The sequence below is a fragment of the Scatophagus argus genome, chromosome 16 (genome assembly GCF_020382885.2).
Source record: "Scatophagus argus isolate fScaArg1 chromosome 16, fScaArg1.pri, whole genome shotgun sequence".
NCBI classification, from domain to species: Eukaryota; Metazoa; Chordata; class Actinopteri; family Scatophagidae; genus Scatophagus; species Scatophagus argus.
The window spans coordinates 5,577,262-5,594,356 of NC_058508.1; the positions used below are offsets into that span (position 1 = coordinate 5,577,262).

General features: G+C 44.2%; 1 protein-coding gene across 3 annotated transcripts in view; it reads right to left on the bottom strand.

Annotated features, from left to right (window-relative positions):
• The window catches only part of wizb (WIZ zinc finger b), a 22,950-nt gene continuing 5,855 nt past the window's right edge, over window positions 1-17,095 (bottom strand). For 2 of the 3 annotated variants that reach the window (XM_046414077.1, XM_046414076.1), the window contains exons 7-17: window positions 16,305-16,745; window positions 15,099-15,503; window positions 13,066-13,212; window positions 12,084-12,647; window positions 11,508-11,972; window positions 10,844-11,344; window positions 9,078-9,647; window positions 8,781-8,992; window positions 6,074-6,395; window positions 4,620-4,785; window positions 1-4,177 (exon numbers count right to left, since the gene is read on the bottom strand). In XM_046414077.1, the coding sequence (XP_046270033.1) occupies window positions 3,820-4,177; window positions 4,620-4,785; window positions 6,074-6,395; window positions 8,781-8,992; window positions 9,078-9,647; window positions 10,844-11,344; window positions 11,508-11,972; window positions 12,084-12,647; window positions 13,066-13,212; window positions 15,099-15,503; window positions 16,305-16,745 (4,151 nt within the window). In that variant the 3' untranslated portion in view covers window positions 1-3,819. The remainder of the gene's footprint in view (window positions 4,178-4,619; window positions 4,786-6,073; window positions 6,396-8,780; window positions 8,993-9,077; window positions 9,648-10,843; window positions 11,345-11,507; window positions 11,973-12,083; window positions 12,648-13,065; window positions 13,213-15,098; window positions 15,504-16,304; window positions 16,746-17,095) is intronic. The other variant, XM_046414079.1, reaches the window with a different exon arrangement.

A 17,095-nucleotide genomic window follows, 5' to 3' on the forward strand; every position in this document is an offset into this window, starting at 1 on the left:
TTCAGTGTCTGAAATTGAAATCACATTTATTGTTTGTTCTGGAGTTGATTCACTTAAAACTTAACCCTTTGTTTACAGTACAGTTCTTTTCTCAACTGCATCATTTTCATCTTAATCATCGTCATCTCACTGTCTTTTTACACACTCAGTCACACACGCACACACACACACACACAAAAAAGCCAGTTTCGCCAGCTGAGGCTTAGTCAGGTAATCTTATAAGGGAACTCTAACGTGCCGGCCTCTGATTCACAAAGTAATGCAGCCACAAGACCTGCCAACAGGCCACAGCATCTACAACTTGGTCCATATATTTTTGGACAAGTACATGTTTTTTGGCATTTGGCCTCTGTATGCCACCACATTGAAGTGAAATGAAACACTCAAGATGTGAGAGAAGTGAAGACAGCTTTAATTTGAAAAAAGTGTGACATTAAACATTTGGGAATTACAGACATTTTTGTACATCCGCAACCATTTTTGGTGGCTCATAAGTGACTATACAAATGGCTGACAACGTGAATGTCCGCAGAGTTCTGTCATTAGTGAAGAAAAACCCTTCCACAATGCCTATCCAAGTCAAGAATGCTCTTGAGGAGGTACGCATGTCATTGTCAAAGTCTACAGTCAAGAGATGGTTTCATGTGAATACAGAGGCTTCCCAACAAGGTGCAAACCACTGCTAACGCTCAACAACAGAAAGGCCACATTAGACTTTGCCAGAAAACACCTAAAAAAGCCTGCCCAGTTCTGCAGTAAGATTCTTTGGACTGATGAAACCAAGATTAACTTGTACCAGAACGATGGGAAGAGAAAAGTAGGAAAGGAACAGCTCACGATCTGAAGCATATCACATCATGTATCGAACATGGCGGCTGCAGTGCTATGGCATGGGCATGTATGGCTGCCAATGGAACTGGGTCACTGGTGTTTACTGATGAGCTGACTGCTGATAAAAGTAGCAGGATGAATTCTGAAGTGTTTAGGGCTAAACTGTCTGCTCGGATTCTACCAAATGATGTCAACTGATAGGACATCGCTTCATATTGCAGATGGATGATGACCCTAAACATACAGCAAAGGCAACCCAAAACTTTCTCAAGACAAAGAAATGGGATATTCTACACTGGCCAAGTCAGTCACCTGATGTCAATCCAATAGAGCCTGTTTTTCACTCAGATGATCCAAGACTGAAGGAAGAAAGAACAAGAAACAAGCAACAGCTGAAGGCAGCTGCAGTAAAGGCCTGGCAAAGCATCTCAAAGGAGGAAACTCAGCATTTGGTCATGTCCATGGGTTCCAGACTTCAGGCATTCAGTCACTGACTGCAAAGGATTTTCATCCAAACATCCTTACATTTGTAATTATGTTAGCATGTCCCATCATTTAAGAGCCACCTAAATGTTTAATGTCACACTTTTGTCAGACCTCTTAAAATAAAGCTTGCTTACATCTTGCATGTTTCATTACAAATACAGTGTATTGGTGTACAGAGGCCAAATGCCAAAAAACTTACACTTGTCCAAATATATATATGGACTTAACTGTCTTACCCTGTGAATGCAGAGAAGATCATATCTCACCATGCAAAGTGGTCCCCTTTAAGGCCTGCTTAGTAGAGTCCTTTGATACCAGGACCTGACAACCACACTAAAATGTCGTCTTCACGATCAGTCATTCACCAGCACCCCAACCTACAACATTCTCACCAGCACCAAAGTTTCAGCTTGGAGAGACTAACGGATAAAAATAAAAAATACTCTAAGATTCACCTTGCAGGACTGCAAATACAGAAATGCACAGAGCAATAAAAAATACATAGCATCAAAGGTTTAAATCAAATCACGATAGAGGAATTAAGATCACTTATTTTTTTTTAACTACCTTGCTAATAGAACTGCTGATAGCTCTACTAGCATCAACAGTTTCTTAAGTACATGTAGTTATATAGTATGTATCTATACTCCATAAAAGGGTTTGGGTATCGTTTGGATCAAACAGTCATGTTTCAAACATGGGCAACACTGGAACAAACTTTAAAAGGCCGTCAGCCTACATGGCCCCTTTAGTTATTGCTTCAGTTGTGGGTTGATATGAACACATTCTGAAGCAACGTAGAAAGAAACACACTTGAGCTTCAAGAGCGCAAGGTCAGACATGTTTCTGTGTTTGGACTGAGGGCCAGCAGTTCTCGAAAGCCCTACATCATAATGAGTTTGGTTTGTGTTCCTGTTTAAGTGGAATAATCTAACCATACAGAAACGACATGAGTCCCACAAAGCCATTCCAGGACTCTTCCAAATTGTGGGAAACTCGGCGGTGTGTGTTGTGGACGCAGATCACCACTGGTTAAGTCCATTGTTCAGTGTGGAGCCCAGGGGGACTCGATAGCTGTGTGGAGTTTCCTCCACCAACAGGTCCAATGTAAACAGCTTTTACAGAGGCAAGACAAGGAAGTAAACAGACTCTTTGGCACATCCTTACATGATGACGGATGCAGATCAGTCCTGGTCAGACTACCTACAGACAGGCTCCCACATTGAGTTCACATTGAGCTGAGGTGTCTTCCTATCAAGCAGGTTTACTTCTGTCTGTCTCTTTAAAATGGGAAACAAATGCACATTAGCTATGTATGTACACGAACATACGAACTAACACACGCACACACACACACGCACGCACGCATACACCGTGCACCAGTGTAAAAGTGCACCACTGACCTAATTTCAAACATTCCAAAGTTCTACCTTAGCTTTAAAATGACCTAGCTTACCACATTCAGATGCATAATAATAAATAAATAAAATTTGGAGTTGAAAAAGGCAGGAAGAAAATGGCAACACTACGAATGGAGCGACTTGAAATATGTAACATTGAAGGTTTTTCGATGGCCCTGCTTGTCCAATTCAGAGAGGGAGATTAAAAAGAGACTGTGCCATCAACACAACAGCAGACTGTTGAGTAGTAACATCATGAAAGCTAAAACGATCAATAGTACAGTAACATGGGGCTTATGTTCGATTGTGTATGAAGGTGTGCAGAAATGGTATTAATAGGTGCTTTAAGCTACATTCAAGCAAAATGTTTATTTTGGGATCATTACATATTACATTATAGTTAGTTTGTAAACTAGGGGGATTTTCCCTTTTTGGGTGTGCTTCCACTTCTTTCTCCTTTTACCAATCAGAATTAGTCTTTGTCAGATTCCACCCATTTAAATGGGCTTGTCAGTAAGTGCTCAGTGACAATGTCAACATTAAAAGTGCCTCTTTTAACACTAAGTGTTACCACATGTTTGAAGTCTCAACCACAAGACTAGCATGATTAAAAATGTCATTGAATCTCAGTCAGGATCTTTAGGTGAGAGGCTTAGGCCAAAGCTACCAGCATGCTGATAGCGATGGTCAAAGTCTCACAGGTCTCAGTAACGCACTGTTCATAAGGGGGGGGGGGTTGAAGTTTGTGAAAGGCCAACATTAACCCTTACACTGCCCAGTGAATGGGAAGAGAGATACAGAAATGGTCCACGTCATCACCTGGACATTCAATATGAACAAGGCAAACACAAAAACATTGGTTCATCTCTCCCTATAACCTTGGCCACTTCCCACTATCAGCCATCCCCGGTGCACAACCAGGAGAGCTTCGTTCCCATGGTAACAGTCTAGAAAGCTGCTTCAAAGGTGCTCCGAGGGCTCTTTGGTGGGGAGACACGCGTCCTCAAACACTTTGTGAAGGCCAAAGGAAAGAAATGAATGGACGAAAAGAAACTGCAAAGGCAGGGGAAAAAAAAGTCAATTGACAGTGATGAATCTGAGCTTACACTGTCTGGGTGGGGAGCACAATAGAAGCTGGAGACGGGGTGGGTTGCTCCTCTGAGACCTTTACGATCTCTGTGGCAGTGAGAGGGGAAGCACGCTCGGCCGGAGGGGTAGGGGAGCGGCTGTTGGGAGCTGTAGTGCGGGCAGGTGTGGTGGAGGTGGTACTGGAGGTAGAGGTGGAGGCTGCGGCAGAGGCCTGGACTAGGGCTGGGTCATCAGCTACGGCAGGGGGTCCAGCAGAGGCTGCTTTGGGAGCAGCGGGCTTGTTGTAGTTCATCTTGAGAATGTGCTGCTGCAGGTGTCTGATCCAGTCCTCCTGCACCGACAGCGGACCATGAAACTCCACCTCGCAGAACCTGAGACAGGCCGGAAAATACATTGAAGCTGGGAATTACGGGCAACAATACAACTAGTAATCTACATCCACTGTGGCACCAGCAAAGCTGCCACACAAAGCAAAAAAAATGCAAACTGATGGTGTTAAATTCTGTGCCTTCCTCTGGGAGCAACCAATTCTGTTGAAACTTTTCAGCAGCAGTTATACCAGAACTTAAGGACTCATTCATGTTGCCAGAAAATCCCAAATGATTCACTATTCTCAATATAGTGCATTAGCAACTGAAAGTGGAGTGCTGCTCAGCAGGGGCTGGGGGTGGGGATTGCTGCTTGGGGATTAGGAGACTATTTAAAATTTAGCCAGACAGTTCTATTAATACTGCTGTGTCAAAATATCTAATGTTAAGGGCTTGGAACACACTAACACACTGGCCTACCCTAACACACACAGATTTCACTCACCGGCACTTCAGGGTGTAGAACTTGCCCACCAGTTTGACCAGTGGGTAAGAGGGAGGTTTGGGCACCAGGGCGGGGACGGTGCCTGTGCGGGGCGGCTTAGGGGGGCCGCTGTCCCTCTCTGGTCCATCTGGGCAAGATGGGTGCTTCAAGGGCCGACGCTCAAAACCTTAACACGAAGAGAGGGCGAAGTGACAAAGAGAGATAACGCAATTAGTTGCTGCATCATGACATTTGTATGTAAGTGCACCAGTCCAGTGTTGTTATTATGAGATTATTACAGTCAGTATTACATTGTTGAAAGTGGAGGAGTTTTCTTTATAAATCCAGCAGATATATGAACTGCAATAATTCTCTCTTTTCTCATATAATTTTGTACTTGCAGGGTCAACACGTCTGATGTAAAATGGGGCCCTTTCACTACTTTTCATAGAAATAAATAGATAATGCAAGTTAATTCAATGCCAAAAACAGTAAAAGGATAAAACACGGCTTACTGTCACTGAAAACAAAGGTTAGCACAGTACAGTACTTATTTATTTCCCCTGATAAAACCCCTTGCTTACTGTGTTGTTGTTTTTATTTTGGTTTAACAGACACTTTCTATTTGTTTTATACCAGCACAGTTGACCCTGCCATTATTGAGTAGTGCAGCTGCAGTTGGTCATGTTTTTTTTCAAAGTCTGCAGTCATGCTAGCATCTCTGTGAGGTTGTACTTCAGCACAGCAGTGCATTAAGCTAAATTCTAATGTCAGCATAAGTTTTATAGCATATATAAAACTTATGTGAGCATACACTAACATGCTCACAGTGGACACCGCTAAAACGCTGATGTTCAACGATGCTTACTTCTTTTATCATCTTAGTTTGGCCTGCTAGCATGCTAAAGTTTGCCAATTAGCAGTAAGTAGCTGAGTTTATAGTACAGCTGAGACTGATGGGAATGTATTTCAGTTTTGCAAGTAGCAACCTGATGATGACAACACAAAAAGTTAAAGGTTAATCAAATTGAGAACAATTTTTCCAGGAGGTAGCAGCCAGACGTACAGCCAGATATCAGATATTAATTAAAATCACAAATAACCTCGTCATGAAAGAAGAAAAGTCTGGGGATCCTCGACGTCAAAGTGATTAATCTTCAACATTAATGTCTGTTCAAAATTTAATGGAAATGCATCCAACAGGTGTTGAGATGCAATACATTTTATTGCATATATGCAACATCCAATTGATGTAACCATCCCCAGAGTGACACCGTTACCATAAAGCTAAAACATGGCTAAAAATGACCAAGAGTCAAATGATTGAAATGTTTTTCCTCAGAAGCAAGCCTAGCACTACGCCACCAAGAATAAATTCAATTAACAATGTACAAAATATGCAGGAGTGGGTATGTGATACATGCAGACACATGTACCCAACTAGAAGCAGGAACATATGCTGCATCCTCACGTACCTCTGGGCAGGCGGACATTAAGCTCACTGCGTGCCACCTGTGCTTGAAGCGGGAGGCCGCCAGCGAGCCGCGAGAGGCTGGGACTGCTGCGGCCAGGCCTGATGGGTGCGGTCAGTTGATTGGTACCAGCTTCACACTCAGCGGCCCTGGAAGAGCCCTGGCTCACCTCGCGGCTCTGTGGTCGCGCCAGGCTCACAGCCAAAGACGATGACCACTGGGAGGAGGAGGAGGAGGAGGAGGAGGACGAAGAGGAGGCCTTCTGCGATGATATGGGAAGGATATGGTCAGAATCCATTGACGCAGAGAGAGGTGAGCTGCTCTTCTGGAAGACGAAAGGAGATGAGTTTTCTAATCAGCAATATATCAACAAGAGATACTTGACCTGCCAGCTCCTGGTGTAATTACCATGATACTATAGAGGTCATTATAAGGCCAAGGAATGGATAAAACAGCAAATTTCTCACTCAACATAGGCTACCACACTTTTCTTCATTTATGTCTCAAAATGTTGACATGGGATACTTTGGGATGTAGACATTATTTGCTGGTTAGATGAGAGGATTGATGCCCCATGTCTGTAAGATAAATATGAATCTGCTGCCTTCAGTGCACATACACTGAGAATGGGCTTTACTCTGACATCTTGTGTCCAGCAAAAAATTTGTGAAATGAAAATTAGGGCTTTAAGGAACATTTAAGCACTGTGGTTATACATTTAATATACATCAAAATAAACTGAAGTAATTATGTCATTATTAGTCTATTCACTCTTTCAGCATTTTATTTATTGATATGCATGCATATTGCCTGCAATGGAACTGTAAATACTAAACTACACACAGTGCTCAGCTGCTCAGACTGGTCACATACTGGGGCTGCAGCGCACCACAGCTGTCAAAGTTAGTCTAAAGTGACAAAAGGGAATGTCTTTTAACAATTTTAATAACTGATTAATCCTTTAAGGTGTTTAACAGACAACTGGTTTCAACCAGTTTTTCTGTTTTATATTACTGCAGGCTGAAAATCTTTGAGTTAAATGGAAAAAATAAGACGTCTGTCACTGTGGGAAATTATGAAACTTTTTCACTATGTTCTGACATTTAGTTGGAGCCCTACAACTAACCCTACTACTAAGCCCTACAACTTTTGTTACCTCATCAACTTCATTGATTTTTGTAAATATGTGCTCATTCTGAATTTTGATGGAAGCAACATGTCAACTTATGGTCAACAAAAGACTGGTTGTACTGCTCAGAAAACACCAGTATGCAGAATTCCACAGTTAACAGGTTCATTGATCACAGGTGATTGTATCATGAAAGGGGCATCCTCATGAGGCTCAGTCGTGCACAAGCAGGGATGTTGCGAGATTCGCCATTTTGTGAAAAACAAGATTGTGTGAAAAATATTACTACAGGGACACTTCTTGAAACTGTTGTCTGCAAACACAGTTTGTTTGCAAATGGCTGCATTTTGTTTTTATTTTTGTGTCTTACACAGCATCCCAACTTTTTTTGGACTCAGGGTTTTAACAATTACATTCATTATTGATAAGTCTGCTGATCATCGTCTCGATTAACCGTAAACTGTCAGAAAACAGTAAAAAATGTCCATTACAATTTCCTAAAGCCAAATATGATCTCTTAATTTAGTCATCGCCAAAATATTGAGTTTACAATCATGTGACAAAAAGAAAAATAGCACAACCTTTACGCCGAGGAGCACTGGAGTTATTGTCTGAAAGATTTGACGATTTATTAATCATCAAACAATGCATGAATTTTCTGTCAGTCGACTAATCAGTTAATGGTTGATTTGTGAAGTCTACGCTTCAGTTAGGTAGTACACGTTTTTTGGCATTTGGCCTCTGTACACGACCACACTGAATTTGAAATGAATTATATGTACAATGTACAGACCTAACCGTATGAGTCACGACTTGGCCTAACAGTAAAATAGATGCAGTTTAATAGGGTTCACATCTCCAGATGAAAAAAAAAAACCCTTTAAAATACGACTACAAGGACATTTAAAAAAGTGATGTGTTCTGTATGTGTGTCACATCACAGCTCAGGGAAAAGGTGTGACAATGACGCAAATGCACCAGAAACTAATTCAGGAGGGAGAGAAAGGGGAAAAAAAAGCGTACGTTTTTTTTTTTCTATCAACAGCATGCCATAATTTATCTGAGGATGAAACATAAGCTGCCAGGCACCCTGGTTACTATGGCAACTATCAAGTCAATAGCTGAGTTGTTCTGGCATCTGTCCCCACAGTGATTTTCACTGGGTGTAAAGACACAGGATCTACAGTAAGGCTCAAAGCTGTTAGACAACACATCTGAAGGCTTCCAAGACACAAAATGTCTGTCGAGCCACCAGCTGAGGCATGTTAGATCTCCAAGCATGACTCCTGTTCAAAGACGGTGGGAGGAAAGCGAGTGTGTCAGAAAGGTAGCACAGTAGCTTATGATCTTGTATTGCGTAGCTACTTAGGTTTGTGGGAGGCCCTGGTTCTTCCACTGATATTTTACATTTTTCTTTGTGGAAAAATAAACATTCACACTTGGCAGCGGTAGACTTTTGTCTTTAAGTGTGCCAGAGGCCAAGTCAAGTCTGAGAGCTGGCTCTGTTAATAAAAACACCTGCGCTGAGCTCTGTTTTAACGGTAAAATGAATTACCAGCATTACCGACTGCCTCCCCTCACCTTCTTGAGGGTGGATCGGTTACCCTGCATGTAGCTACGGTGCATCTCCAACACCTTCTGCGGCCTGCTGCGCATCCAGGCGCTAAGCGTCTCGATGGGGGAGCCATTTACACTCCACTCAGTCACACCAAACTGCCTCAGGTGGGCTCGCGCATGGCTGGCCAGTGCCTTACGGTTCTCAAAGAAGAAGCCACACAGCTCACAACTAGGATCTGAAAAGTACAGGAAGGGAGTTAAGTGAATTGAGCTTCTTTGTAAAGATGATCTACATAATAGAAAAACAGAAACCTAACTCACCCTGGTGTCCGTGCTTGTCTGGCGAGGGTTTTCTTTTGAAGGAGAAATCGTGTGGCAGAGGGGAGAAAGTCTTTAGCTGATGTGGCGGGGAGTGGTCGGTCTCCACTGACTGGGCCTCCTCAGAAAGAGGCCTTTTCCCCAGTGGGGACATCCTGAAGAACTTCCCTGCAGGTGGGGTAGCAGACGTGCCCACAGACCCCAGGCCCTGCTTGTGGAGCCTCGAGCCTGATTGCAGCAAACTGAGAGGAGATTTGCGGAACTTGGAGGACTGGTAGCCTGAAACACCCAAACCCTCTGAAGTGCCCCCTGTGCTCTCCCATCGGGGACTGTTGGTTCCCTGGCTCGACTCCCTCTTCACTCCCTGGTCTGAGTTAGAGGAAGCGCCTACCCCTTTCTTGTGCATTACCTCCCTCAGGGTGTCAATTGGCGAGCCGTTGACGGACCACTCAGTGATGCCCATCTGGCGAAGGTGGGAGCGGGCGTGGCTGGAGAGGCCTTTGCGGTTCTCAAAATATTCCCCGCAGAACTCGCAACGAATATCTCTTGTAGGCTCCGCTTCATGAGCCATGGCTACGGAGAGAGCAGAGAGAAAAATCACCAACCCTGCTCAGACATGCTGTTAACATCTGCAGGTGTAAATGCACCCAAGATGCACTGAGGACACATTTGAGATCATGCACTCGTGTACTTGACTGTGTCCCAGGCCACACTGAAGGACCTTCTATCAACTGACGTCCTCCGTGAAACAATCAGGAGCCGCGGCAACACACAAAACAAAACAATGTCTGATTTCAGTTTGGTTCACTGTAAACAAAATTATGTTTACAATACAATACGTCTGCTTTGTGTTTAAAGTACGTCTTATCTTCAAACTTTTCGCAGCTGTTTAAACACACTGTTATCAACTACTTTCACCATTTACTCCATATTTATGAAAGAAGATAATGTTTTATTGACCATAAACATGTTACATTTTACAAAGAGTAAACAGGAAACAATTGTTGCCCGCCCCCAGACTACATGCAGTTTTGTGAGTTGCTGAGTTTGGAGAAACAGTCTAAACTTTGTGAAACACTGTCTATGACAGAGCCTTAATTATTTGTGCCTTCTTGCAAATTCAGCAAACGTTATACTGTACATTCAGCAGAGAAGTCAGATCCAGCGGTCATTTAATGTGCATATGGAGACACATGTTAATGCTGGGTGCGAACTGCTGCACTTAAAACTGTCCAGTTGTGATCGGATCACCCAGAAAGCATGTTAGTACCAGGTCTGAATGGGTTCAGTGATTATTTTAAGGATCCTAGTAAGAACAAAAAAAAAAAGAAAAGTATGATAGGACTAATACAACAAGCACTATTGCTTAATGCAAATATGAACAGTATTATAGCACATTTCCTTTTACTATGACTTGCAAAGGAATATACTGTATGTGCTTTTGAATGTCCAGATATGTTTTGCAAGTTGAGAGTCTGTCCAGTAAACATGAAGCTACAGCCTCTTAAGCTCACTAACTACCACATTATATCATATCCCCTTTGTTGTTTTAACCAAAGTGTAAAAACACAATTTTCTTTTTTTTATTTACAGGGAGTTATGCGCCAGACTATTTCTATTACATACTCACCAGACAGAATCACAGAATGACTAGAATCAATCTTCCCATCTAACTCTTGACTAGACAGTAAATAAGGGCATTTCCCAAACTGTATATTACTTTAAGTTGCTGAACAAGCCCTCAAGACAAAATTTAGGCTCCAAGTTACCTAAGTTGAGGGGGAACACACTGTCAGAGCTGCTCCAGTTGAGTGGTTCACCAGAGAAGCCATCATTTCTTCCCACAGCCGCAGGCGTGGTGACCTCCAGCTGCACCGGCTCAGGCTTCAGCTTAAGGATCAGCCCACCAGAGGACGTTGGTGGTGCTGAGCTTGATTTAGACACAGCTGTCTGAGGAGGACTGGAGGGGCGGGCAAAGGCAAAAGGTAGACGACTCAGGAGGGTAGCTGAGGGAGAGGAGGAGGTCGACAGAGGCGATCGAGGGGGTCCCGGAGAGGACGGAGGTGGAGTTTTGAGAGGTTTTAGTGGAAGAGCACAAGGCAGACCCCGTCTTGTGATGATCTCCCTCAGGGTGTCAATTGGCGAGCCGTTGACAGACCACTCAGTAATGCCCATTTGGCGCAGGTGAGAGCGGGCGTGGCTGGAAAGACCTTTACGGTTCTCAAAATATTCCCCGCAGAACTCACAGCCTATTTCCTTTGGAGGTTCACCTTGGGGATTAGAGAAGTGAAGTGAAATATACCCAAAAAGCACCTAATCAAAACACATAGCTATAACCAGGTATTACAGATAAAGCACACTTTATGTGAAGGATTTATCACATTATCACAATAGCCAGGAGGATACCACGAATCCTCTGAAACAAACACTCACTGTGTGGAAGGGCCATGAGCTCGCCACTACTCAGGCGGAAGACCCGCATGGAAGAAGACTTGAGACGCTTGGCAGGTGGGCCAAATAAAGATGAGGCAGAGGAAGAGGTAGCTTTGGATGTCGACCCACCCCTAGCTGTGGTGACCTTATAGAGGAGAGATGAAGAAGAGGAGGAAGAGGAGGAGGAGAGGCTCAGCAAGGAGGACTGCTTTGGGGAGGAGATGGTGGTAGCGAGGCCCCGTGGTTCTGGGTGGCTGTCAAGCTGCAGTGTACTGACTTTGTGCTTGAACTCGTCAGTATCAATGAGCTGGTTCAGGAGGTCAATGGGAGAGCCCTTGGATTCGGAGTACTCCACCCCAAAGTGCCGCAGGTGGGCTCGTGCATGGCTGGACAGGCCTTTCCGAGTTTCGAACCAGGCACCACACAACTGACAAACAATGTCCTTGTTGGGGTCCACCTCCAGTGCTGCACATGAAGAAAAAAATAAGTAAACTGAGACTCATGAGAACAACAAACAATGTAACCTTGTACCAAGTGTTCAGACACAGACTTCAGTGAGACAGCAGTGACACTTACTGAGGTTGAGAGGAGCGTCATTCTCCTGCGGTGCCCACAGGGGTTTGGCTGCTGTGATGGTAGCCGGAGCAGAAAGGTTAGAGGTCAAGCTTTTCATTCCCCCAGCCTTGTGCTCTGGGGAGCGCAAGGGGGAAGACACGGGCAGTAGAGAAGAAATGGGGGCTTTCCTCACCACTGAGGAGGGTGAGCCAGAATGAGGCGGAGCCGGAGAGGCACCAGGAGAAGCTGTGGGTGTGGAAGAGGAAGAGGGTGGTACTGCTTTTGCTGCTTTGGCCAGGATGGAGAGAGGAATGGGTTTCTCGTCTAAGTCCATGTCTTCTAATTCCTCATCTTTCTGAGGAACAGACGAGGAGGAGTTCTTGGCTGTAAGGGGCTCCAGAGGAGGTGAGCTTATTCGGGTGTCTATGTCACGCTCCTTGGAAATTTGGTAGAGCAGGTCGATGGGTGCGCCGCTGCTCTCTGAAAAGCTGATGCCAAGCTGGCGCAAGTGAGAGCGGGCGTGGCTGGACAGTCCCCGCCTGGTCTCAAACTGAGCTCCGCACACCTCACACTTCAAGTTGTGAACTGCAAAAGAACAGAACAGATGAGACATCAGTTCAGAGTAACTGATACCACTGCCACTCTGTTAATGTATTCTTTCATTATTTTAAACAAGCGCTGCAAAGTTCGCAAAGCAACAGCAGGTGGCTGAGGTTCTTTTAGAGGCCACAGATATCCCAAAGGACATGTCCACATCTTCACCCACTCTGCACCAACACCGACCAAGTGTTAGAGGTGCTCTCATTAGACTCCTTAATACATTTGTCAACCTCTCAGGATTTCCCTAGGGACAACCCTCTGTGATGTAGTGTCGCCGCGCCTCCACACTGACCTAAGGTCAATTTTACAATTTCCCCACTGACAGCTACGATAAGGCTTTGCTGTGGCAAATCCAATCCCTTGTCAACACTCTGGGGTCAGCATTCCCATATTTCTCCCTCACCCTTGGAGTCTGCATCCTCCCTTGGAGAGAGGCTATCTGTGTCCACGCTGCACAGCCCTGTTTTCCCAGGGATCGGGCTCAGTCCGTCCAAAGCTGGAGGCTGCAGTTCCTCCTCATCGTCATCCTCAGCTGCTTCCTCCTCCTCACCTAAAAATATGACAGACAATATCCATTTAAGTGTAAAAATGCCAAGTTAATTAGGACAATTCAAGTCAAGCGACAGTGACAACGAATCACCTTAAAATAAATGTTGGTGTCTGACAATTTCTATGCTTTTTTTTTTTTTTTTATAAAGTCAGCCTTTTGAAGCATATAAATATATTTTTAGTGCCTTGAGAATAAATAAAAGAGGGAGGGTGAGAAAAAAAAAATCAACTCAGTCTTGTGAGCTCATTGCCTATAATTCATCAGTCTTTGTAATAACAGCGCATTATAACGTCTTCTGTGGAGAAATGTGCAGGAAAATAATTCAAGTAATGAATTCCTGTCATAAAAAAAAAAGTATAACTGCACTACTGTATGAAACAAACATGGCAGTCCTGGTTCCCCGCAGTCAGACATTCCTGGGACAAAAGTGCCATTTTCTGCGACAAATCGGTAAATCAAAAGAGACGTGGAGACAGACAATGCTTTTTGTCTGGTGGGCGGCTCTGCGCTTGTCAGTTCATCTCTTGACTGTAAAAGAGCGGTGATGTGACACCTCGGAGCGCAGCGTTATAACACCATCTATTAGAATGAACATAAAGCTGCACACTATTTATAAAACGGAATAAAGTAGCAAACCGCTAACTTGACTTTGTAGCCATTCAGGTAGAGCAACACTGAGCAAGACGACACTTTCAAGTAAAAGTGATACTTCCATTATACTTAGTTGAACCGTATAAGTTGTATTAAGATTACTGACTACGACCGCTTTCGGTCCACAAAGTTACCATAAGCAATCTCACTGGTAGTTTGTGCTAAAAAAAAAAATATGCACAGATGCATGCATTGAGAGCACAGCGTGTCCTCTATCAAAAATCAAAGCAAAGTAAAATGGCGAGGATTGGGCAACTGTAGGTAATTTTAGAGATCCTGCAGCATTGAAAAATACCGGACGTCATCCCAGACGTGCACAATAAAACCCTCACAGACATTAACAAATCATAAACTGTAACAACAATACCACAACAGCGGAAGAATCATCACAATTTATCCGCGCTTGCAAAACGGAAACACCCGAAACAATACCAATGACCCGCTTTATGAGCTTTTGACATGCATGTCATGGGCTACCTGCATGGCTGTGCGCGACAATAATTTTCTTTACGTGGTGTCTCATGATAAAGAGTTTCTAATGGCTGTAGTCTGGCTACAATGTGACAGAAGATGTGGCGTGAGACGCGCAGTACAACACCGCCGTGTGATCCGAGGGCACGCGGTGCACAGGAATTACAGCGCGCGGTACTCACCGGTCCGCAACCGCAGTGCATCGGACTCCCGGCAGCTGAGGCCAGACAGTTTTTCCGCTATTGTTTGGGTCTACGGGGAGGTGGAAGCAGCCATTTTGCCCCCATATGCACTGCTAAGCTAAGGCGTGACCAATCGAGTGGAGGCGGAGGTTGGGATAAATGCACCGAGTGCCACATCAACCACGGGCATCAGGGACTCTTTTTCTCTCTCTCTCTGTCTCTCTCTCACACACACACACTCTCACACACTATTAAGGCTGATTTTCTCGAAAGCCTCCATCCCGTTTCAAACACTTCACACAGTGCATAAAAAGCAACACAAAGCAAAGAGACAGATGCACTTTTAAACAACAGCAGCAGCAGCTGAACTCACATTTCCCATTGCTTTATGCATTTGTAATAGTCTTCTTCATCCCTCCGGGTATCATTAATGAGGTCTATATACCCTGTGCCGAGTTCAAAGTGCAGACACTGACAGGGTCACCATCAAACACACCAGCAAGCAACAAGAACCACACAGTCAATATAAAAGGTGCATTTGGCACATTATTACTTTTCAGAATAAAACAATAATAAACTTACCTTCACACTCCCCTACACTGTCAGCATTCTTGAAGTGTTGAGGAGATGCTGAAGGCTGTGCATCAGAAGCGGTGGCACTCAGCGTCCTTTCACTTGTCTCCCCCTCTAGCTTTACCTCAATGATTCCCTCCCCTTCCTCCCCTATTTTCTTCTCCTCTTCCTCCTCACCCTCCTCCAGTGAAGAGCCAGGGCTCCGAGGGGGAGCTGTGGGGATTACAAGGTCGGGCCTGCTGGAGAACAACTCCCTCAGGATGTGGATTGGCGAGATGGTAACATCCCAGTTGGTGATGCCAAAGTCACGGAGGTGGGCCCGGGCATGGCTGGACAGGCCGGCCCGGGTGTCGAAGCCAGCGCTACAGAACTCACAGTGCATCACACTGAATGTATCTGGGTCAAAGTTAGCAACTGTGGAAAGGACAGGCAAAACAAGCGGCACTTTAGTCATGTGACTGTGACTTTAAAGGTGCAAACTGACAGCTGTGCCATCCATTCTGGACTGTCACTCCTTAAATCAAAGCAATGTGTTGACTGCTTAGATTCAAAAGCTGAACTTGTGAAAAGTTAAACTGAAGAGTGACTTACAGTGGTCAGCAATGTTCGTCTGTCAGTCAGTCCACCACTACAGACTGAATTAACTCAACAACCACTGGACAATTTGCCATATCATCTGGTACAGACATTCATGGCCCCCAGAGGATGAATCTTATTAACTCTTTCCCTCTAGTGCCAGCAGCAAATTAAAATTTGTGACGCTGAGCAAAATATGTCAACAAATATCAGATGGCTCACCACACTCATACGACACTTCGGTGGACCAAATCCCTGCAAAACCAATGACGTTGTCATCAGCTGTATTTTTATGTAGCACTAATTAGCACATGCTAAGATAGTGAACATGCTTAAAATTCTAATTTTGTTTCAGTTATGATGCTCTTGTGACCCCTATGTTGCGACTCTTGCTTGTCCAGGTTGGGAACCACTTGTAAAATCTTTTCCTATGACGTGTTCCCAGATGGCCATCAGAAAATAAATCCGAAGAAGGGCCACTCTGTTATATATGTTCTACTGTGCTGAGCCAGGCATTTAGGGGAATTATGGTTTAGCTAATCAAGACTACAGCTCATGTTAGGATCATTAAGTGAAGCAACTAACAGGAAAAAAACATTGTCTGTATAGACAGATTCTGTTCAACAACAAACTGCTGACCTTTTTTTTTCTTTTTCTGATAGGAGAACTTCTTCTCAATTGCATTGACTTCCTCAGGGGATATGAAGTGACGCACATTGTAGCTTACGCCTACTCGGTTCAGGTGGCCTCTCACGTGATTGGCAAGTCCAATGCCATTATGAAATCGATCGGGGCAGTAGGGGCATTTCCTCTCCACACTCTTGAGTGCCTCTGCATCATCATCAATCCCATCGTTGTCTTCATCCAAGATGCCCTCTGACAGGAAACGTCGCACATGTTCCTCGTCAATGTCGTCATCATCATCATCACTGTCAACTTCTGCAGGAGCAGCAGTAACCCGGTTGCTCCTCCTCAAAAAGAAAACCTTTCCATCTTTCTCCACTTCCAGCTTGTCTTCGTCCTTCACACTTTTCTTAGAAGGGAGCGATAATGTAGCACTCTGCTGTGCTGAACAGTCATCTATAAAAAAAAGTCAATTTTGAATAAACAGAGAAATCCTGTGTGTATGTACGTGTGCTTAAAATAATATTATGAGCATTTTGGGATTTAGGTGAGAGGTCTTGTAGGGCTTCTTCAAGAAGCTCTTAAAGTCAATGTACTATATAGACAAAGGTATTGGGACACCTGACCACTACACTTTACACTTTACTGACATTGCATTCTAAATACACAGACATTAACACGGAGCTGGAGCTCCCTTTACAGCTGTAACAGCTTCCACTCTTACGGGAAGGCTTTCCACAAGATTTTGGAGTGTTTCTGAGGGAATTTTTGCCCATCTATGCAGCAGAGCATTTGTGAGGTCAGGG